The 22,251-nt window shown below is 37.2% G+C and overlaps 1 protein-coding gene across 1 annotated transcript in view; it reads left to right on the top strand.

The window, feature by feature from the left end:
* The window catches only part of tmem237a (transmembrane protein 237a), a 40,297-nt gene that overhangs the window by 16,526 nt on the left and 1,520 nt on the right, over positions 1–22,251 (top strand). The window contains exons 5-6 of the mRNA XM_042307009.1: positions 21,847–21,920; positions 22,051–22,138. Coding sequence (XP_042162943.1) covers positions 21,847–21,920; positions 22,051–22,138 — 162 coding nt within the window. The remainder of the gene's footprint in view (positions 1–21,846; positions 21,921–22,050; positions 22,139–22,251) is intronic.

Genomic DNA, 22,251 nt, shown 5'->3' with positions numbered 1-22,251 from the left:
TATCCTGTAGTCTAGTTTCTATCCTGTAGTCTAGTTTCTATACTGTAGTCTAGTTTCTATACTGTTCCTGTAGTCTAGTTTCTATACTGTTCCTGTAGTCTAGTTTCTATCCTGTTCCTGTAGTCTAGTTTCTATCCTGTTCCTGTAGTCTAGTTTCTATCCTGTAGTCTAGTTTCTATACTGTAGTCTAGTTTCTATCCTGTTCCTGTAGTCTAGTTTCTATACTGTAGTCTAGTTTCTATCCTGTTCCTGTAGTCTAGTTTCTATCCTGTTCCTGTAGTCTAGTTTCTATACTGTAGTCTAGTTTCTATCCTGATCCTGTAGTCTAGTTTCTATCCTGTTCCTGTAGTCTAGTTTCTATACTGTTCCTGTAGTCTAGTTTCTATCCTGTTCCTGTAGTCTAGTTTCTATCCTGTAGTCTAGTTTCTATACTGTTCCTGTAGTCTAGTTTCTATACTGTAGTCTAGTTTCTATACTGTTCCTGTAGTCTAGTTTCTATCCTGTAGTCTAGTTTCTATCCAGTTCCTGTAGTCTAGTTTCTATACTGTTCCTGTAGTCTAGTTTCTATCCTGTTCCTGTAGTCTAGTTTCTATACTGTTCCTGTAGTCTAGTTTCTATACTGTTCCTGTAGTCTAGTTTCTATACTGTTCCTGTAGTCTAGTTTCTATCCTGTAGTCTAGTTCCTATACTGTTCCTGTAGTCTAGTTTCTATACTGTTCCTGTAGTCTAGTTTCTATCCTGTAGTCTAGTTTCTATACTGTTCCTGTAGTCTAGTTTCTATACTGTTCCTGTAGTCTAGTTTCTATACTGTTCCTGTAGTCTAGTTTCTATACTGTTCCTGTAGTCTAGTTTCTATACTGTTCCTGTAGTCTAGTTTCTATACTGTTCCTGTAGTCTAGTTTCTATACTGTTCCTGTAGTCTAGTTTCTATACTGTTCCTGTAGTCTAGTTTCTATACTGTTCCTGTAGTCTAGTTTCTATACTGTAGTCTAGTTTCTATACTGTAGTCTAGTTTCTATCCTGTAGTCTAGTTTCTATCCTGTTCCTGTAGTCTAGTTTCTATACTGTTCCTGTAGTCTAGTTTCTATCCTGTTCCTGTAGTCTAGTTTCTATCCTGTAGTCTAGTTTCTATACTGTAGTCTAGTTTCTATACTGTTCCTGTAGTCTAGTTTCTATCCTGTTCCTGTAGTCTAGTTTCTATCCTGTAGTCTAGTTTCTATACTGTTCCTGTAGTCTAGTTTCTATACTGTTCCTGTAGTCTAGTTTCTATACTGTTCCTGTAGTCTAGTTTCTATACTGTTCCTGTAGTCTAGTTTCTATACTGTTCCTGTAGTCTAGTTTCTATACTGTTCCTGTAGTCTAGTTTCTATACTGTTCCTGTAGTCTAGTTTCTATACTGTTCCTGTAGTCTAGTTTCTATACTGTTCCTGTAGTCTAGTTTCTATACTGTTCCTGTAGTCTAGTTTCTATCCTGTTCCTGTAGTCTAGTTTCTATACTGTTCCTGTAGTCTAGGTTCTATCCTGTTCCTGTAGTCTAGTTTCTATCCTGTAGTCTAGTTTCTATACTGTTCCTGTAGTCTAGTTTCTATACTGTTCCTGTAGTCTAGTTTCTATCCTGTTCCTGTAGTCTAGTTTCTATCCTGTTCCTGTAGTCTAGTTTCTATACTGTAGTCTAGTTTCTATCCTGTAGTCTAGTTTCTATACTGTTCCTGTAGTCTAGTTTCTATACTGTTCCTGTAGTCTAGTTTCTATCCTGTTCCTGTAGTCTAGTTTCTATCCTGTTCCTGTAGTCTAGTTTCTATCCTGTTCCTGTAGTCTAGTTTCTATACTGTTCCTGTAGTCTAGTTTCTATACTGTTCCTGTAGTCTAGTTTCTATACTGTTCCTGTAGTCTAGTTTCTATCCTGTAGTCTAGTTTCTATACTGTTCCTGTAGTCTAGTTTCTATACTGTTCCTGTAGTCTAGTTTCTATACTGTTCCTGTAGTCTAGTTTCTATCCTGTTCCTGTAGTCTAGTTTCTATACTGTAGTCTAGTTTCTATACTGTTCCTGTAGTCTAGTTTCTATCCTGTTCCTGTAGTCCAGTTTCTATACTGTTCCTGTAGTCTAGTTTCTATCCTGTAGTCTAGTTTCTATACTGTTCCTGTAGTCTAGTTTCTATACTGTAGTCTAGTTTCTATCCTGTTCCTGTAGTCTAGTTTCTATCCTGTAGTCTAGTTTCTATACTGTTCCTGTAGTCTAGTTTATCCTGTAGTCTAGTTTCTATACTGTTCCTGTAGTCTAGTTTCTATACTGTTCCTGTAGTCTAGTTTCTATACTGTTCCTGTAGTCTAGTTTCTATACTGTTCCTGTAGTCTAGTTTCTATCCTGTTCCTGTAGTCTAGTTTCTATACTGTAGTCTAGTTTCTATACTGTTCCTGTAGTCTAGTTTCTATCCTGTTCCTGTAGTCTAGTTTCTATACTGTAGTCTAGTTTCTATACTGTTCCTGTAGTCTAGTTTCTATCCTGTTCCTGTAGTCTAGTTTCTATCCTGTTCCTGTAGTCTAGTTTCTATCCTGTTCCTGTAGTCTAGTTTCTATACTGTAGTCTAGTTTCTATCCTGTAGTCTAGTTTCTATACTGTAGTCTAGTTTCTATCCTGTTCCTGTAGTCTAGTTTCTATACTGTTCCTGTAGTCTAGTTTCTATCCTGTTCCTGTAGTCTAGTTTCTATCCTGTAGTCTAGTTTCTATCCTGTAGTCTAGTTTCTATACTGTAGTCTAGTTTCTATCCTGTAGTCTAGTTTCTATACTGTTCCTGTAGTCTAGTTTCTATCCTGTAGTCTGGTTTCTATCCTGTAGTCTAGTTTCTATACTGTTCCTGTAGTCTAGTTTCTATACTGTTACTGTAGTCTAGTTTCTATACTGTAGTCTAGTTTCTATACTGTTCCTGTAGTCTAGTTTCTATCCTGTTCCTGTAGTCTAGTTTCTATACTGTTCCTGTAGTCTAGTTTCTATCCTGTTCCTGTAGTCTAGTTTCTATACTGTAGTCTAGTTTCTATCCTGTAGTCTAGTTTCTATACTGTTCCTGTAGTCTAGTTTCTATACTGTTCCTGTAGTCTAGTTTCTATACTGTTCCTGTAGTCTAGTTTCTATCCTGTTCCTGTAGTCTAGTTTCTATACTGTAGTCTGTTTCTATACTGTAGTCTAGTTTCTATCCTGTTCCTGTAGTCTAGTTTCTATACTGTTCCTGTAGTCTAGTTTCTATCCTGTTCCTGTAGTCTAGTTTCTATACTGTAGTCTAGTTTCTATCCTGTTCCTGTAGTCTAGTTTCTATACTGTTCCTGTAGTCTAGTTTCTATCCTGTTCCTGTAGTCTAGTTTCTATCCTTCTATTTCTATCCTGTAGTCTAGTTTCTATACTGTAGTCTAGTTTCTATCCTGTAGTCTAGTTTCTATACTGTTCCTGTAGTCTAGTTTCTATCCTGTAGTCTGGTTTCTATCCTGTAGTCTAGTTTCTATACTGTTCCTGTAGTCTAGTTTCTATACTGTTCCTGTAGTCTAGTTCCTATACTGTTCCTGTAGTCTAGTTTCTATACTGTTCCTGTAGTCTAGTTTCTATACTGTTCCTGTAGTCTAGTTTCTATCCTGTTCCTGTAGTCTAGTTTCTATACTGTTCCTGTAGTCTAGTTTCTATCCTGTAGTCTAGTTTCTATACTGTTCCTGTAGTCTAGTTTCTATCCTGTAGTCTAGTTTCTATACTGTTCCTGTAGTCTAGTTTCTATCCTGTTCCTGTAGTCTAGTTTCTATACTGTAGTCTAGTTTCTATACTGTTCCTGTAGTCTAGTTTCTATCCCGTAGTCTAGTTTCTATACTGTTCCTGTAGTCTAGTTTCTATACTGTTCCTGTAGTCTAGTTTCTATCCTGTTCTAGTTTCTATACTGTAGTCTAGTTTCTATACTGTTCCTGTAGTCTAGTTTCTATACTGTTCCTGTAGTCTAGTTTCTATCCTGTTCCTGTAGTCTAGTTTCTATCCTGTTCCTGTAGTCTAGTTTCTATCCTGTAGTCTAGTTTCTATACTGTAGTCTAGTTTCTATCCTGTTCCTGTAGTCTAGTTTCTATCCTGTAGTCTAGTTTCTATCCTGTTCCTGTAGTCTAGTTTCTATACTGTTCCTGTAGTCTAGTTTCTATCCTGTTCCTGTAGTCTAGTTTCTATACTGTAGTCTAGTTTCTATCCTGTTCCTGTAGTCTAGTTCTATACTGTTCCTGTAGTCTAGTTTCTATCCTGTTCCTGTAGTCTAGTTTCTATCCTGTAGTCTAGTTTCTATCTGAGTCTAGTTTCTATACTGTAGTCTAGTTTCTATCCTGTAGTCTAGTTTCTATACTGTTCCTGTAGTCTAGTTTCTATCCTGTTCTGGTTTCTATCCTGTAGTCTAGTTTCTATACTGTTCCTGTAGTCTAGTTTCTATACTGTTCCTGTAGTCTAGTTTCTATACTGTTCCTGTAGTCTAGTTTCTATACTGTAGTCTAGTTTCTATACTGTTCCTGTAGTCTAGTTTCTATACTGTTCCTGTAGTCTAGTTTCTATACTGTTCCTGTAGTCTAGTTTCTATCCTGTAGTCTAGTTTCTATACTGTAGTCTAGTTTCTATACTGTTCCTGTAGTCTAGTTTCTACACTGTTCCTGTAGTCTAGTTTCTATACTGTTCCTGTAGTCTAGTTTCTGTTCCTGTAGTCTAGTTTCTATACTGTAGTCTAGTTTCTATACTGTTCCTGTAGTCTAGTTTCTATAGTCTGTTTCTATACTGTTCCTGTAGTCTAGTTTCTATACTGTTCCTGTAGTCTAGTTTCTATCCTGTAGTCTGTTTCCTGTAGTCTAGTTTCTATACTGTTCCTGTAGTCTAGTTTCTATACTGTTCCTGTAGTCTAGTTTCTATCCTGTTCCTGTAGTCTAGTTTCTATCCTGTTCCTGTAGTCTAGTTTCTATCCTGTAGTCTAGTTTCTATACTGTCTAGTTTCTATCCTGTTCCTGTAGTCTAGTTTCTATCCTGTAGTCTAGTTTCTATCCTGTTCCTGTAGTCTAGTTTCTATCCTGTTCCTGTAGTCTAGTTTCTATCCTGTTCCTGTAGTCTAGTTTCTATCCTGTAGTCTAGTTTCTATCCTGTTCCTGTAGTCTAGTTTCTATACTGTTCCTGTAGTCTAGTTTCTATACTGTTCCTGTAGTCTAGTTTCTATCCTGTTCCTGTAGTCTAGTTTCTATACTGTTCCTGTAGTCTAGTTTCTATACTGTAGTCTAGTTTCTATACTGTTCCTGTAGTCTAGTTTCTATCCTGTAGTCTAGTTTATATCCTGTTCCTGTAGTCTAGTTTCTATACTGTTCCTGTAGTCTAGTTTCTATCCTGTTCCTGTAGTCTAGTTTCTATACTGTAGTCTAGTTTCTATACTGTTCCTGTAGTCTAGTTTCTATACTGTTCCTGTAGTCTAGTTTCTATCCTGTAGTCTAGTTCCTATACTGTTCCTGTAGTCTAGTTTCTATACTGTTCCTGTAGTCTAGTTTCTATCCTGTAGTCTAGTTTCTATACTGTTCCTGTAGTCTAGTTTCTATACTGTTCCTGTAGTCTAGTTTCTGTTCCTGTAGTCTAGTTTCTGTACTGTTCCTGTAGTCTAGTTTCTATACTGTTCCTGTAGTCTAGTTTCTATACTGTTCCTGTAGTCTAGTTTCTATACTGTTCCTGTAGTCTAGTTTCTATCCTGTAGTCTAGTTTCTATACTGTTCCTGTAGTCTAGTTTCTATACTGTTCCTGTAGTCTAGTTTCTATACTGTTCCTGTAGTCTAGTTTCTATCCTGTAGTCTAGTTTCTATCCTGTTCCTGTAGTCTAGTTTCTATACTGTTCCTGTAGTCTAGTTTCTATCCTGTTCCTGTAGTCTAGTTTCTATACTGTTCCTGTAGTCTAGTTTCTATCCTGTAGTCTAGTTTCTATCCTGTTCCTGTAGTCTAGTTTCTATACTGTTCCTGTAGTCTAGTTTCTATCCTGTTACTGTTACTGTAGTCTAGTTTCTATACTGTTCCTGTAGTCTAGTTTCTATACTGTTCCTGTAGTCTAGTTTCTATACTGTTCCTGTAGTCTAGTTTCTATACTGTTCCTGTAGTCTAGTTTCTATACTGTTCCTGTAGTCTAGTTTCTATACTGTTCCTGTAGTCTAGTTTCTATACTGTTCCTGTAGTCTAGTTTCTATACTGTTCCTGTAGTCTAGTTTCTATACTGTTCCTGTAGTCTAGTTTCTGTTCCTGTAGTCTAGTTCCTATACTGTTCCTGTAGTCTAGTTTCTATACTGTTCTGTAGTCTAGTTTCTATACTGTAGTCTAGTTTCTATACTGTTCCTGTAGTCTAGTTTCTATCCTGTTCCTGTAGTCTAGTTTCTATACTGTTCCTGTAGTCTAGTTTCTATCCTGTTCCTGTAGTCTAGTTTCTATACTGTAGTCTAGTTTCTATCCTGTAGTCTAGTTTCTATACTGTTCCTGTAGTCTAGTTTCTATACTGTTCCTGTAGTCTAGTTTCTATCCTGTTCCTGTAGTCTAGTTTCTATCCTGTTCCTGTAGTCTAGTTTCTATCCTGTTCCTGTAGTCTAGTTTCTATACTGTTCTAGTTTCTATACTGTTCCTGTAGTCTAGTTTCTATACTGTTCCTGTAGTCTAGTTTCTATCCTGTAGTAGTCTAGTTTCTATACTGTTCCTGTAGTCTAGTTTCTATACTGTTCCTGTAGTCTAGTTTCTATACTGTTCCTGTAGTCTAGTTTCTATCCTGTTCCTGTAGTCTAGTTTCTATTCCTGTAGTCTAGTTTCTATACTGTTCCTGTAGTCTAGTTTCTATCCTGTTCCTGTAGTCCAGTTTCTATACTGTTCCTGTAGTCTAGTTTCTATCCTGTAGTCTAGTTTCTGTTCCTGTAGTCTAGTTTCTATACTGTAGTCTAGTTTCTATCCTGTTCCTGTAGTCTAGTTTCTATCCTGTAGTCTAGTTTCTATACTGTTCCTGTAGTCTAGTTTCTATCCTGTAGTCTAGTTTCTATACTGTTCCTGTAGTCTAGTTTCTATACTGTTCCTGTAGTCTAGTTTCTATACTGTTCCTGTAGTCTAGTTTCTATACTGTTCCTGTAGTCTAGTTTCTATACTGTTCCTGTAGTCTGTTTCTATCCTGTAGTCTAGTTTCTATACTGTTCCTGTAGTCTAGTTTCTATCCTGTTCCTGTAGTCTAGTTTCTATACTGTAGTCTAGTTTCTATACTGTTCCTGTAGTCTAGTTTCTATCCTGTTCCTGTAGTCTAGTTTCTATCCTGTTCCTGTAGTCTAGTTTCTATCCTGTTCCTGTAGTCTAGTTTCTATCCTGTAGTCTAGTTTCTATCCTGTTCCTGTAGTCTAGTTTCTATCCTGTTCCTGTAGTCTAGTTTCTATACTGTTCCTGTAGTCTAGTTTCTATCCTGTTCCTGTAGTCTAGTTTCTATACTGTAGTCTAGTTTCTATCCTGTAGTCTAGTTTCTATACTGTAGTCTAGTTTCTATCCTGTTCCTGTTCCTGTAGTCTAGTTTCTATCCTGTTCTGGTTTCTATCCTGTAGTCTAGTTTCTATACTGTTCCTGTAGTCTAGTTTCTATACTGTTACTGTAGTCTAGTTTCTATACTGTAGTCTAGTTTCTATACTGTTCCTGTAGTCTAGTTTCTATCCTGTTCCTGTAGTCTAGTTTCTATACTGTTCCTGTAGTCTAGTTTCTATCCTGTTCCTGTAGTCTAGTTTCTATACTGTAGTCTAGTTTCTATCCTGTAGTCTAGTTTCTGTCCTGTTCCTGTAGTCTAGTTTCTATACTGTTCCTGTAGTCTAGTTTCTATACTGTTCCTGTAGTCTAGTTTCTATACTGTTCCTGTAGTCTAGTTTCTATACTGTAGTCTAGTTTCTATACTGTAGTCTAGTTTCTATCCTGTTCCTGTAGTCTAGTTTCTATACTGTTCCTGTAGTCTAGTTTCTATCCTGTTCCTGTAGTCTAGTTTCTATCCTGTAGTCTAGTTTCTATCCTGTAGTCTAGTTTCTATCCTGTTCCTGTAGTCTAGTTTCTATCCTGTTCCTGTAGTCTAGTTTCTATCCTGTAGTCTAGTTTCTATACTGTTCCTGTAGTCTAGTTTCTATCCTGTAGTCTAGTTTCTATCCTGTAGTCTAGTTTCTATACTGTTCCTGTAGTCTAGTTTCTATCCTGTAGTCTAGTTTCTATCCTGTAGTCTAGTTTCTATCCTGTTCCTGTAGTCTAGTTTCTATACTGTTCCTGTAGTCTAGTTTCTATCCTGTAGTCTAGTTTCTATCCTGTAGTCTAGTTTCTATCCTGTAGTCTAGTTTCTATACTGTTCCTGTAGTCTAGTTTCTATCTGTTCCTGTAGTCTAGTTTCTATACTGTAGTCTAGTTTCTATACTGTTCCTGTAGTCTAGTTTCTATCCTGTAGTCTGTTTCTATACTGTTCCTGTCTAGTTTCTATACTGTTCCTGTAGTCTAGTTTCTATCCTGTAGTCTAGTTTCTATACTGTAGTCTAGTTTCTATACTGTTCCTGTAGTCTAGTTTCTATACTGTTCCTGTAGTCTGTTTCTATCCTGTTCCTGTAGTCTAGTTTCTATCCTGTTCCTGTAGTCTAGTTTCTATCCTGTAGTCTAGTTTCTATACTGTAGTCTAGTTTCTATCCTGTTCCTGTAGTCTAGTTTCTATCCTGTAGTCTAGTTTCTATCTGTTCCTGTAGTCTAGTTTCTATCCTGTTCCTGTAGTCTAGTTTCTATCCTGTTCCTGTAGTCTAGTTTCTATCCTGTAGTCTAGTTTCTATCCTGTTCCTGTAGTCTAGTTTCTATACTGTTCCTGTAGTCTAGTTTCTATACTGTTCCTGTAGTCTAGTTTCTATCCTGTTCCTGTAGTCTAGTTTCTATACTGTTCCTGTAGTCTAGTTTCTATACTGTAGTCTAGTTTCTATACTGTTCCTGTAGTCTAGTTTCTATCCTGTAGTCTAGTTTCTATCCTGTTCCTGTAGTCTAGTTTCTATACTGTTCCTGTAGTCTAGTTTCTATACTGTTCCTGTAGTCTAGTTTCTATCCTGTTCCTGTAGTCTAGTTTCTATACTGTTCCTGTAGTCTAGTTTCTATACTGTTCCTGTAGTCTAGTTTCTATACTGTTCCTGTAGTCTAGTTTCTATCCTGTTCTAGTTCTATACTGTTCCTGTAGTCTAGTTTCTATACTGTTCCTGTAGTCTAGTTTCTATCCTGTAGTCTAGTTTCTATACTGTTCCTGTAGTCTAGTTTCTATACTGTTACTGTAGTCTAGTTTCTATACTGTTCCTGTAGTCTAGTTTCTATACTGTTCCTGTAGTCTAGTTTCTATACTGTTCCTGTAGTCTAGTTTCTATACTGTTCCTGTAGTCTAGTTTCTATACTGTTCCTGTAGTCTAGTTTCTATACTGTTCCTGTAGTCTAGTTTCTATACTGTTCCTGTAGTCTAGTTTCTATCCTGTTCCTGTAGTCTAGTTTCTATCCTGTTCCTGTAGTCTAGTTTCTATACTGTTCCTGTAGTCTAGTTTCTATACTGTAGTCTAGTTTCTATACTGTTCCTGTAGTCTAGTTTCTATCCTGTTCCTGTAGTCTAGTTTCTATACTGTTCCTGTAGTCTAGTTTCTATACTGTTCCTCTAGTTTCTATACTGTTCCTGTAGTCTAGTTTCTATACTGTTCCTGTAGTCTAGTTTCTATCCTGTTCCTGTAGTCTAGTTTCTATACTGTTCCTGTAGTCTAGTTTCTATACTGTTCCTGTAGTCTAGTTTCTATCCTGTTCCTGTAGTCTAGTTTCTATACTGTTCCTGTAGTCTAGTTTCTATCCTGTAGTCTAGTTTCTATACTGTTCCTAGTCTAGTTTCTATCCTGTAGTCTAGTTTCTATACTGTTCCTGTAGTCTAGTTTCTATCCTGTAGTCTAGTTTCTATCCTGTAGTCTAGTTTCTATACTGTTCCTGTAGTCTAGTTTCTATACTGTTCCTGTAGTCTAGTTTCTATCCTGTAGTCTAGTTTCTATACTGTTCCTGTAGTCTAGTTTCTATACTGTTCCTGTAGTCTAGTTTCTATACTGTTCCTGTAGTCTAGTTTCTATACTGTTCCTGTAGTCTAGTTTCTATACTGTTCCTGTAGTCTAGTTTCTATACTGTTCCTGTAGTCTAGTTTCTATACTGTTCCTGTAGTCTAGTTTCTGTTCCTGTAGTCTAGTTTCTGTCCTGTTCCTGTAGTCTAGTTTCTATCCTGTTCCTGTAGTCTAGTTTCTATCCTGTTCCTGTAGTCTAGTTTCTATACTGTTCCTGTAGTCTAGTTTCTATACTGTAGTCTAGTTTCTATACTGTTCCTGTAGTCTAGTTTCTATCCTGTTCCTGTAGTCTAGTTTCTATACTGTTCCTGTAGTCTAGTTTCTATCCTGTAGTCTAGTTTCTATCCTGTTCCTGTAGTCTAGTTTCTATCCTGTAGTCTAGTTTCTATCCTGTTCCTGTAGTCTAGTTTCTATACTGTTCCTGTAGTCTAGTTTCTATACTGTTCCTGTAGTCTAGTTTCTATCCTGTTCCTGTAGTCTAGTTTCTATACTGTTCCTGTAGTCTAGTTTCTATACTGTTCTAGTTTCTATACTGTAGTCTAGTTTCTATACTGTTCCTGTAGTCTAGTTTCTATCCTGTAGTCTGTTTCTATCCTGTTCCTGTAGTCTTTTCTATACTGTTCCTGTAGTCTAGTTTCTATACTGTTCCTGTAGTCTAGTTTCTATCCTGTTCCTGTAGTCTAGTTTCTATACTGTAGTCTGTTCCTGTTCCTGTAGTCTAGTTTCTATACTGTTCCTGTAGTCCAGTTTCTATCCTGTAGTCTAGTTTCTATACTGTTCCTGTAGTCTAGTTTCTATACTGTAGTCTAGTTCCTATACTGTTCCTGTAGTCTAGTTTCTATACTGTTCCTGTAGTCTAGTTTCTATCCTGTTCCTGTTCTAGTTTCTATCCTGTTCCTGTAGTCTAGTTTCTATACTGTTCCTGTAGTCTAGTTTCTATACTGTTCCTGTAGTCTAGTTTCTATACTGTTCCTGTAGTCTAGTTTCTATACTGTTCCTGTAGTCTAGTTTCTATCCTGTTCCTGTAGTCTAGTTTCTATACTGTTCCTGTAGTCTAGTTTCTATACTGTTCCTGTAGTCTAGTTTCTATACTGTTCCTGTAGTCTAGTTTCTATCCTGTAGTCTGTTCTATACTGTTCCCGTAGTCTAGTTTCTATCCTGTAGTCTAGTTTCTATACTGTTCCTGTAGTCTAGTTTCTATACTGTTCCTGTAGTCTAGTTTTCTATACTGTTCCTGTAGTCTAGTTTCTATACTGTTCCTGTAGTCTAGTTTCTATACTGTTCCTGTAGTCTAGTTTCTATACTGTTCCTGTAGTCTAGTTTCTATACTGTTCCTGTAGTCTAGTTTCTATCCTGTTCCTGTAGTCTAGTTTCTATCCTGTTCCTGTAGTCTAGTTTCTATCCTGTTCCTGTAGTCTAGTTTCTATACTGTTCCTGTAGTCTAGTTTCTATACTGTAGTCTAGTTTCTATACTGTTCCTGTAGTCTAGTTTCTATCCTGTTCCTGTAGTCTAGTTTCTATACTGTTCCTGTAGTCTAGTTTCTATCCTGTAGTCTAGTTTCTATCCTGTTCCTGTAGTCTAGTTTCTATCCTGTAGTCTAGTTTCTATCCTGTTCCTGTAGTCTAGTTTCTATACTGTTCCTGTAGTCTAGTTTCTATACTGTTCCTGTAGTCTAGTTTCTATCCTGTTCCTGTAGTCTAGTTTCTATAGTCTAGTTTCCTGTAGTCTAGTTTCTATACTGTTCCTGTAGTCTAGTTTCTATCCTGTTCCTGTAGTCTAGTTTCTATACTGTTCCTGTAGTCTAGTTTCTATACTGTTCCTGTAGTCTAGTTTCTATCCTGTTCCTGTAGTCTAGTTTCTATACTGTTCCTGTAGTCTAGTTTCTATACTGTTCCTGTAGTCTAGTTTCTATCCTGTTCCTGTAGTCTAGTTTCTATACTGTTCCTGTAGTCTAGTTTCTATACGTAGTCTAGTTTCTATACTGTTCCTGTAGTCTAGTTTCTATCCTGTAGTCTAGTTTCTATCCTGTTCCTGTAGTCTAGTTTCTATACTGTTCCTGTAGTCTAGTTTCTATACTGTTCCTGTAGTCTAGTTTCTATCCTGTTCCTGTAGTCTAGTTTCTATACTGTTCCTGTAGTCTAGTTTCTATACTGTAGTCTAGTTTCTATACTGTTCCTGTAGTCTAGTTTCTATACTGTTCCTGTAGTCTAGTTTCTATCCTGTAGTCTAGTTTCTATACTGTTCCTGTAGTCTAGTTTATATACTGTAGTCTAGTTCCTATACTGTTCCTGTAGTCTAGTTTCTATACTGTTCCTGTAGTCTAGTTTCTATCCTGTTCCTGTAGTCTAGTTTCTATCCTGTTCCTGTAGTCTAGTTTCTATACTGTTCCTGTAGTCTAGTTTCTATACTGTTCCTGTAGTCTAGTTTCTATCCTGTTCCTGTAGTCTAGTTTCTATCCTGTTCCTGTAGTCTAGTTTCTATCCTGTTCCTGTAGTCTAGTTTCTATACTGTTCCTGTAGTCTAGTTTCTATACTGTTCCTGTAGTCTAGTTTCTATCCTGTTCCTGTAGTCTAGTTTCTATACTGTTCCTGTAGTCTAGTTTCTATCCTGTAGTCTAGTTTCTATCCTGTTCCTGTAGTCTAGTTTCTATCCTGTAGTCTAGTTTCTATCCTGTTCCTGTAGTCTAGTTTCTATACTGTTCCTGTAGTCTAGTTTCTATACTGTTCCTATAGTCTAGTTTCTATACTGTTCCTGTAGTCTAGTTTCTATACTGTTCCTGTAGTCTAGTTTCTATACTGTAGTCTAGTTTCTATACTGTTCCTGTAGTCTAGTTTCTATCCTGTTCCTGTAGTTTAGTTTCTATACTGTAGTCTAGTTTCTATCCTGTTCCTGTAGTCTAGTTTCTATACTGTTCCTGTAGTCTAGTTTCTGTTCCTGTAGTCTAGTTCCTATACTGTTCCTGTAGTCTAGTTCCTATACTGTTCCTGCAGTCTAGTTTCTATACTGTTCCTGTAGTCTAGTTTCTATACTGTAGTCTAGTTTCTATACTGTTCCTGTAGTCTAGTTTCTATCCTGTAGTCTAGTTTCTATCCTGTTCCTGTAGTCTAGTTTCTATACTGTTCCTGTAGTCTAGTTTCTATACTGTTCCTGTAGTCTAGTTTCTATCCTGTTCCTGTAGTCTAGTTTCTATACTGTTCCTGTAGTCTAGTTTCTATACTGTTCCTGTAGTCTAGTTTCTATACTGTAGTCTAGTTTCTATACTGTTCCTGTAGTCTAGTTTCTATACTGTTCCTGTAGTCTAGTTTCTATCCTGTAGTCTAGTTTCTATACTGTTCCTGTAGTCTAGTTTATATACTGTAGTCCAGTTCTATACTGTTCCTGTAGTCTAGTTTCTATACTGTTCCTGTAGTCTAGTTTCTATCCTGTTCCTGTAGTCTAGTTTCTATCCTGTTCCTGTAGTCTAGTTTCTATACTGTTCCTGTAGTCTAGTTTCTATACTGTTCCTGTAGTCTAGTTTCTATACTGTTCCTGTAGTCTAGTTTCTATACTGTTCCTGTAGTCTAGTTTCTATCCTGTTCCTGTAGTCTAGTTTCTATACTGTTCCTGTAGTCTAGTTTCTATACTGTTCCTGTAGTCTAGTTTCTATCCTGTTCCTGTAGTCTAGTTTCTATACTGTTCCTGTAGTCTAGTTTCTATCCTGTAGTCTAGTTTCTATACTGTTCCTGTAGTCTAGTTTCTATCCTGTAGTCTAGTTTCTATACTGTTCCTGTAGTCTAGTTTCTATACTGTTCCTGTAGTCTAGTTTCTATACTGTTCCTGTAGTCTAGTTTCTATACTGTTCCTGTAGTCTAGTTTCTATCCTGTTCCTGTAGTCTAGTTTCTATACTGTTCCTGTAGTCTAGTTTCTATACTGTTCCTGTAGTCTAGTTTCTATACTGTTCCTGTAGTCTAGTTTCTATACTGTTCCTGTAGTCTAGTTTCTATCCTGTTCCTGTAGTCTAGTTTCTATACTGTTCCTGTAGTCTAGTTTCTATACTGTTCCTGTAGTCTAGTTTCTATCCTGTTCCTGTAGTCTAGTTTCTATACTGTTCCTGTAGTCTAGTTTCTATCCTGTAGTCTAGTTTCTATACTGTTCCCGTAGTCTAGTTTCTATCCTGTAGTCTAGTTTCTATACTGTTCCTGTAGTCTAGTTTCTATACTGTTACTGTAGTCTATTTTCTATACTGTTCCTGTAGTCTAGTTTCTATACTGTTCCTGTAGTCTAGTTTCTATACTGTTCCTGTAGTCTAGTTTCTATACTGTTCCTGTAGTCTAGTTTCTATCCTGTAGTCTAGTTTCTATCCTGTTCCTGTAGTCTAGTTTCTATACTGTTCCTGTAGTCTAGTTTCTATCCTGTTCCTGTAGTCTAGTTTCTATCCTGTAGTCTAGTTTCTATACTGTAGTCTAGTTTCTATCCTGTTCCTGTAGTCTAGGTTCTATCCTGTTCCTGTAGTCTAGTTTCTATCCTGTAGTCTAGTTTCTATCCTGTAGTCTAGTTTCTATCCTGTTCCTGTAGTCTAGTTTCTATCCTGTAGTCTAGTTTCTATCCTGTTCCTGTAGTCTAGTTTCTATACTGTTCCTGTAGTCTAGTTTCTATACTGTTCCTGTAGTCTAGTTTCTATCCTGTTCCTGTAGTCTAGTTTCTATACTGTTCCTGTAGTCTAGTTTCTATACTGTAGTCTAGTTTCTATACTGTTCCTGTAGTCTAGTTTCTATCCTGTTCCTGTAGTCTAGTTTCTATACTGTTCCTGTAGTCTAGTTTCTATACTGTTCCTGTAGTCTAGTTTCTATCCTGTTCCTGTAGTCTAGTTTCTATACTGTTCCTGTAGTCTAGTTTCTATACTGTTCCTGTAGTCTAGTTTCTATCCTGTTCCTGTAGTCTAGTTTCTATACTGTTCCTGTAGTCTAGTTTCTATACTGTAGTCTAGTTTCTATACTGTTCCTGTAGTCTAGTTTCTATCCTGTAGTCTAGTTTCTATCCTGTTCCTGTAGTCTAGTTTCTATACTGTTCCTGTAGTCTAGTTTCTATACTGTTCCTGTAGTCTAGTTTCTATCCTGTTCCTGTAGTCTAGTTTCTATACTGTTCCTGTAGTCTAGTTTCTATACTGTAGTCTAGTTTCTATACTGTTCCTGTAGTCTAGTTTCTATACTGTTCCTGTAGTCTAGTTTCTATCCTGTAGTCTAGTTTCTATACTGTTCCTGTAGTCTAGTTTATATACTGTAGTCCAGTTCCTATACTGTTCCTGTAGTCTAGTTTCTATACTGTTCCTGTAGTCTAGTTTCTATCCTGTTCCTGTAGTCTAGTTTCTATCCTGTTCCTGTAGTCTAGTTTCTATACTGTTCCTGTAGTCTAGTTTCTATACTGTTCCTGTAGTCTAGTTTCTATCCTGTTCCTGTAGTCTAGTTTCTATCCTGTTCCTGTAGTCTAGTTTCTATCCTGTTCCTGTAGTCTAGTTTCTATACTGTTCCTGTAGTCTAGTTTCTATACTGTTCCTGTAGTCTAGTTTCTATCCTGTTCCTGTAGTCTAGTTTCTATACTGTTCCTGTAGTCTAGTTTCTATCCTGTAGTCTAGTTTCTATCCTGTTCCTGTAGTCTAGTTTCTATCCTGTAGTCTAGTTTCTATCCTGTTCCTGTAGTCTAGTTTCTATACTGTTCCTGTAGTCTAGTTTCTATACTGTTCCTGTAGTCTAGTTTCTATCCTGTTCCTGTAGTCTAGTTTCTATACTGTTCCTGTAGTCTAGTTTCTATACTGTAGTCTAGTTTCTATACTGTTCCTGTAGTCTAGTTTCTATACTGTTCCTGTAGTCTAGTTTCTATCCTGTAGTCTAGTTTCTATACTGTTCCTGTAGTCTAGTTTATATACTGTAGTCCAGTTCCTATACTGTTCCTGTAGTCTAGTTTCTATACTGTTCCTGTAGTCTAGTTTCTATCCTGTTCCTGTAGTCTAGTTTCTATCCTGTTCCTGTAGTCTAGTTTCTATACTGTTCCTGTAGTCTAGTTTCTATACTGTTCCTGTAGTCTAGTTTCTATCCTGTTCCTGTAGTCTAGTTTCTATCCTGTTCCTGTAGTCTAGTTTCTATCCTGTTCCTGTAGTCTAGTTTCTATACTGTTCCTGTAGTCTAGTTTCTATACTGTTCCTGTAGTCTAGTTTCTATCCTGTTCCTGTAGTCTAGTTTCTATACTGTTCCTGTAGTCTAGTTTCTATCCTGTAGTCTAGTTTCTATCCTGTTCCTGTAGTCTAGTTTCTATCCTGTAGTCTAGTTTCTATCCTGTTCCTGTAGTCTAGTTTCTATACTGTTCCTGTAGTCTAGTTTCTATACTGTTCCTGTAGTCTAGTTTCTATCCTGTTCCTGTAGTCTAGTTTCTATACTGTTCCTGTAGTCTAGTTTCTATACTGTAGTCTAGTTTCTATACTGTTCCTGTAGTCTAGTTTCTATCCTGTTCCTGTAGTCTAGTTTCTATACTGTTCCTGTAGTCTAGTTTCTATACTGTTCCTGTAGTCTAGTTTCTATCCTGTTCCTGTAGTCTAGTTTCTATACTGTTCCTGTAGTCTAGTTTCTATACTGTTCCTGTAGTCTAGTTTCTATCCTGTTCCTGTAGTCTAGTTTCTATACTGTTCCTGTAGTCTAGTTTCTATACTGTAGTCTAGTTTCTATACTGTTCCTGTAGTCTAGTTTCTATCCTGTAGTCTAGTTTCTATCCTGTTCCTGTAGTCTAGTTTCTATACTGTTCCTGTAGTCTAGTTTCTATACTGTTCCTGTAGTCTAGTTTCTATCCTGTTCCTGTAGTCTAGTTTCTATACTGTTCCTGTAGTCTAGTTTCTATACTGTAGTCTAGTTTCTATACTGTTCCTGTAGTCTAGTTTCTATACTGTTCCTGTAGTCTAGTTTCTATCCTGTAGTCTAGTTTCTATACTGTTCCTGTAGTCTAGTTTATATACTGTAGTCCAGTTCCTATACTGTTCCTGTAGTCTAGTTTCTATACTGTTCCTGTAGTCTAGTTTCTATCCTGTTCCTGTAGTCTAGTTTCTATCCTGTTCCTGTAGTCTAGTTTCTATACTGTTCCTGTAGTCTAGTTTCTATACTGTTCCTGTAGTCTAGTTTCTATACTGTTCCTGTAGTCTAGTTTCTATACTGTTCCTGTAGTCTAGTTTCTATCCTGTTCCTGTAGTCTAGTTTCTATACTGTTCCTGTAGTCTAGTTTCTATACTGTTCCTGTAGTCTAGTTTCTATCCTGTTCCTGTAGTCTAGTTTCTATGTTCCTGTAGTCTAGTTTCTATCCTGTAGTCTAGTTTCTATACTGTTCCTGTAGTCTAGTTTCTATCCTGTAGTCTAGTTTCTATACTGTTCCTGTAGTCTAGTTTCTATACTGTTCCTGTAGTCTAGTTTCTATACTGTTCCTGTAGTCTAGTTTCTATACTGTTCCTGTAGTCTAGTTTCTATCCTGTTCCTGTAGTCTAGTTTCTATACTGTTCCTGTAGTCTAGTTTCTATCCTGTAGTCTAGTTTCTATACTGTTCCTGTAGTCTAGTTTCTATCCTGTAGTCTAGTTTCTATACTGTTCCTGTAGTCTAGTTTCTATACTGTTACTGTAGTCTAGTTTCTATACTGTTCCTGTAGTCTAGTTTCTATCCTGTTCCTGTAGTCTAGTTTCTATACTGTTCCTGTAGTCTAGTTTCTATCCTGTAGTCTAGTTTCTATACTGTTCCCGTAGTCTAGTTTCTATCCTGTAGTCTAGTTTCTATACTGTTCCTGTAGTCTAGTTTCTATACTGTTACTGTAGTCTATTTTCTATACTGTTCCTGTAGTCTAGTTTCTATCCTGTTCCTGTAGTCTAGTTTCTATACTGTTCCTGTAGTCTAGTTTCTATCCTGTTCCTGTAGTCTAGTTTCTATACTGTAGTCTAGTTTCTATACTGTTCCTGTAGTCTAGTTTCTATCCTGTTCCTGTAGTCTAGTTTCTATCCTGTTCCTGTAGTCTAGTTTCTATCCTGTAGTCTAGTTTCTATACTGTAGTCTAGTTTCTATCCTGTTCCTGTAGTCTAGTTTCTATCCTGTTCCTGTAGTCTAGTTTCTATACTGTTCCTGTAGTCTAGTTTCTATCCTGTAGTCTAGTTTCTATCCTGTTCCTGTAGTCTAGTTTCTATCCTGTAGTCTAGTTTCTATCCTGTTCCTGTAGTCTAGTTTCTATACTGTTCCTGTAGTCTAGTTTCTATACTGTTCCTGTAGTCTAGTTTCTATCCTGTTCCTGTAGTCTAGTTTCTATACTGTTCCTGTAGTCTAGTTTCTATACTGTAGTCTAGTTTCTATACTGTTCCTGTAGTCTAGTTTCTATCCTGTTCCTGTAGTCTAGTTTCTATACTGTTCCTGTAGTCTAGTTTCTATACTGTTCCTGTAGTCTAGTTTCTATCCTGTTCCTGTAGTCTAGTTTCTATACTGTTCCTGTAGTCTAGTTTCTATACTGTTCCTGTAGTCTAGTTTCTATCCTGTTCCTGTAGTCTAGTTTCTATACTGTTCCTGTAGTCTAGTTTCTATACTGTAGTCTAGTTTCTATACTGTTCCTGTAGTCTGTTTCTATCCTGTAGTCTAGTTTCTATCCTGTTCCTGTAGTCTAGTTTCTATACTGTTCCTGTAGTCTAGTTTCTATACTGTTCCTGTAGTCTAGTTTCTATCCTGTTCCTGTAGTCTAGTTTCTATACTGTTCCTGTAGTCTAGTTTCTATACTGTAGTCTAGTTTCTATACTGTTCCTGTAGTCTAGTTTCTATACTGTTCCTGTAGTCTAGTTTCTATCCTGTAGTCTAGTTTCTATACTGTTCCTGTAGTCTAGTTTATATACTGTAGTCCAGTTCCTATACTGTTCCTGTAGTCTAGTTTCTATACTGTTCCTGTAGTCTAGTTTCTATCCTGTTCCTGTAGTCTAGTTTCTATCCTGTTCCTGTAGTCTAGTTTCTATACTGTTCCTGTAGTCTAGTTTCTATACTGTTCCTGTAGTCTAGTTTCTATCCTGTTCCTGTAGTCTAGTTTCTATCCTGTTCCTGTAGTCTAGTTTCTATCCTGTTCCTGTAGTCTAGTTTCTATACTGTTCCTGTAGTCTAGTTTCTATACTGTTCCTGTAGTCTAGTTTCTATCCTGTTCCTGTAGTCTAGTTTCTATACTGTTCCTGTAGTCTAGTTTCTATCCTGTAGTCTAGTTTCTATCCTGTTCCTGTAGTCTAGTTTCTATCCTGTAGTCTAGTTTCTATCCTGTTCCTGTAGTCTAGTTTCTATACTGTTCCTGTAGTCTAGTTTCTATACTGTTCCTGTAGTCTAGTTTCTATCCTGTTCCTGTAGTCTAGTTTCTATACTGTTCCTGTAGTCTAGTTTCTATACTGTAGTCTAGTTTCTATACTGTTCCTGTAGTCTAGTTTCTATACTGTTCCTGTAGTCTAGTTTCTATCCTGTAGTCTAGTTTCTATACTGTTCCTGTAGTCTAGTTTATATACTGTAGTCCAGTTCCTATACTGTTCCTGTAGTCTAGTTTCTATACTGTTCCTGTAGTCTAGTTTCTATCCTGTTCCTGTAGTCTAGTTTCTATCCTGTTCCTGTAGTCTAGTTTCTATACTGTTCCTGTAGTCTAGTTTCTATACTGTTCCTGTAGTCTAGTTTCTATCCTGTTCCTGTAGTCTAGTTTCTATCCTGTTCCTGTAGTCTAGTTTCTATCCTGTTCCTGTAGTCTAGTTTCTATACTGTTCCTGTAGTCTAGTTTCTATACTGTTCCTGTAGTCTAGTTTCTATCCTGTTCCTGTAGTCTAGTTTCTATACTGTTCCTGTAGTCTAGTTTCTATCCTGTAGTCTAGTTTCTATCCTGTTCCTGTAGTCTAGTTTCTATCCTGTAGTCTAGTTTCTATCCTGTTCCTGTAGTCTAGTTTCTATACTGTTCCTGTAGTCTAGTTTCTATACTGTTCCTGTAGTCTAGTTTCTATCCTGTTCCTGTAGTCTAGTTTCTATACTGTTCCTGTAGTCTAGTTTCTATACTGTAGTCTAGTTTCTATACTGTTCCTGTAGTCTAGTTTCTATCCTGTTCCTGTAGTCTAGTTTCTATACTGTTCCTGTAGTCTAGTTTCTATACTGTTCCTGTAGTCTAGTTTCTATCCTGTTCCTGTAGTCTAGTTTCTATACTGTTCCTGTAGTCTAGTTTCTATACTGTTCCTGTAGTCTAGTTTCTATCCTGTTCCTGTAGTCTAGTTTCTATACTGTTCCTGTAGTCTAGTTTCTATACTGTAGTCTAGTTTCTATACTGTTCCTGTAGTCTAGTTTCTATCCTGTAGTCTAGTTTCTATCCTGTTCCTGTAGTCTAGTTTCTATACTGTTCCTGTAGTCTAGTTTCTATACTGTTCCTGTAGTCTAGTTTCTATCCTGTTCCTGTAGTCTAGTTTCTATACTGTTCCTGTAGTCTAGTTTCTATACTGTAGTCTAGTTTCTATACTGTTCCTGTAGTCTAGTTTCTATACTGTTCCTGTAGTCTAGTTTCTATCCTGTAGTCTAGTTTCTATACTGTTCCTGTAGTCTAGTTTATATACTGTAGTCCAGTTCCTATACTGTTCCTGTAGTCTAGTTTCTATACTGTTCCTGTAGTCTAGTTTCTATCCTGTTCCTGTAGTCTAGTTTCTATCCTGTTCCTGTAGTCTAGTTTCTATACTGTTCCTGTAGTCTAGTTTCTATACTGTTCCTGTAGTCTAGTTTCTATACTGTTCCTGTAGTCTAGTTTCTATACTGTTCCTGTAGTCTAGTTTCTATCCTGTTCCTGTAGTCTAGTTTCTATACTGTTCCTGTAGTCTAGTTTCTATACTGTTCCTGTAGTCTAGTTTCTATCCTGTTCCTGTAGTCTAGTTTCTATACTGTTCCTGTAGTCTAGTTTCTATCCTGTAGTCTAGTTTCTATACTGTTCCTGTAGTCTAGTTTCTATCCTGTAGTCTAGTTTCTATACTGTTCCTGTAGTCTAGTTTCTATCCTGTAGTCTAGTTTCTATACTGTTCCTGTAGTCTAGTTTCTATACTGTTCCTGTAGTCTAGTTTCTATACTGTTCCTGTAGTCTAGTTTCTATACTGTTCCTGTAGTCTAGTTTCTATCCTGTTCCTGTAGTCTAGTTTCTATACTGTTCCTGTAGTCTAGTTTCTATCCTGTAGTCTAGTTTCTATACTGTTCCTGTAGTTTAGTTTCTATACTGTAGTCTAGTTTCTATCCTGTTCCTGTAGTCTAGTTTCTATACTGTTCCTGTAGTCTAGTTTCTGTTCCTGTAGTCTAGTTCCTATACTGTTCCTGTAGTCTAGTTCCTATACTGTTCCTGCAGTCTAGTTTCTATACTGTTCCTGTAGTCTAGTTTCTATACTGTTCCTGTAGTCTAGTTTCTATACTGTTCCTGTAGTCTAGTTCCTATACTGTTCCTGTAGTCTAGTTTCTATACTGTTCCTGTAGTCTAGTTTCTATACTGTTCCTGTAGTCTAGTTTCTATACTGTTCCTGTAGTCTAGTTTCTATCCTGTTCCTGTAGTCTAGTTTCTATACTGTTCCTGTAGTCTAGTTTCTATCCTGTTCCTGTAGTCTAGTTTCTATCCTGTTCCTGTAGTCTAGTTTATATACTGTAGTCTAGTTTCTATACTGTACTGTAGTCTAGCTGCTCCTCTGTCTGATCTCCATGCTCTGTGTTGCAGGGTGAACCTGGCAAAGGCCTCCATGGCTCTAAGGGGATTCCTCACTCTGGACCCAGCTGCTCTGGCCTCCTTCTGTAGGTTCCTCTTCTTACTAGTTCATTACAACATCTGTAGCCTCTTCTGTTAGTTAACCGCGTAGTAGACAAAGACAAAACATATTCTGTGAGATATGATGTTTTCTCCTTCCTTCTCTGGTGTTTCCAGTGTACTTCACAGCGCTCATCCTGTCCCTCAGTCAGCAGATGACCAGCGATCGTATTAACCTCTACCCCACTGCCAACGAGACCCTGTGGTGAGCACTGCACAGCTCTGTGGTAGAGGTCTACAATGGCAACCTATTCCCTATATAGTGACCAGGGCCCATAGCAACCTATTCCCTATATAGTGACCAGGGCCCATAGCAAC

Source organism: Oncorhynchus tshawytscha, linkage group LG26 (assembly GCF_018296145.1).
Source record: "Oncorhynchus tshawytscha isolate Ot180627B linkage group LG26, Otsh_v2.0, whole genome shotgun sequence".
Lineage (NCBI taxonomy): Eukaryota > Metazoa > Chordata > Actinopteri > Salmoniformes > Salmonidae > Oncorhynchus > Oncorhynchus tshawytscha.
The sequence above is the reverse complement of the archived record's forward strand: the minus strand, read 5'-3'. Positions and strand labels throughout refer to the sequence as shown.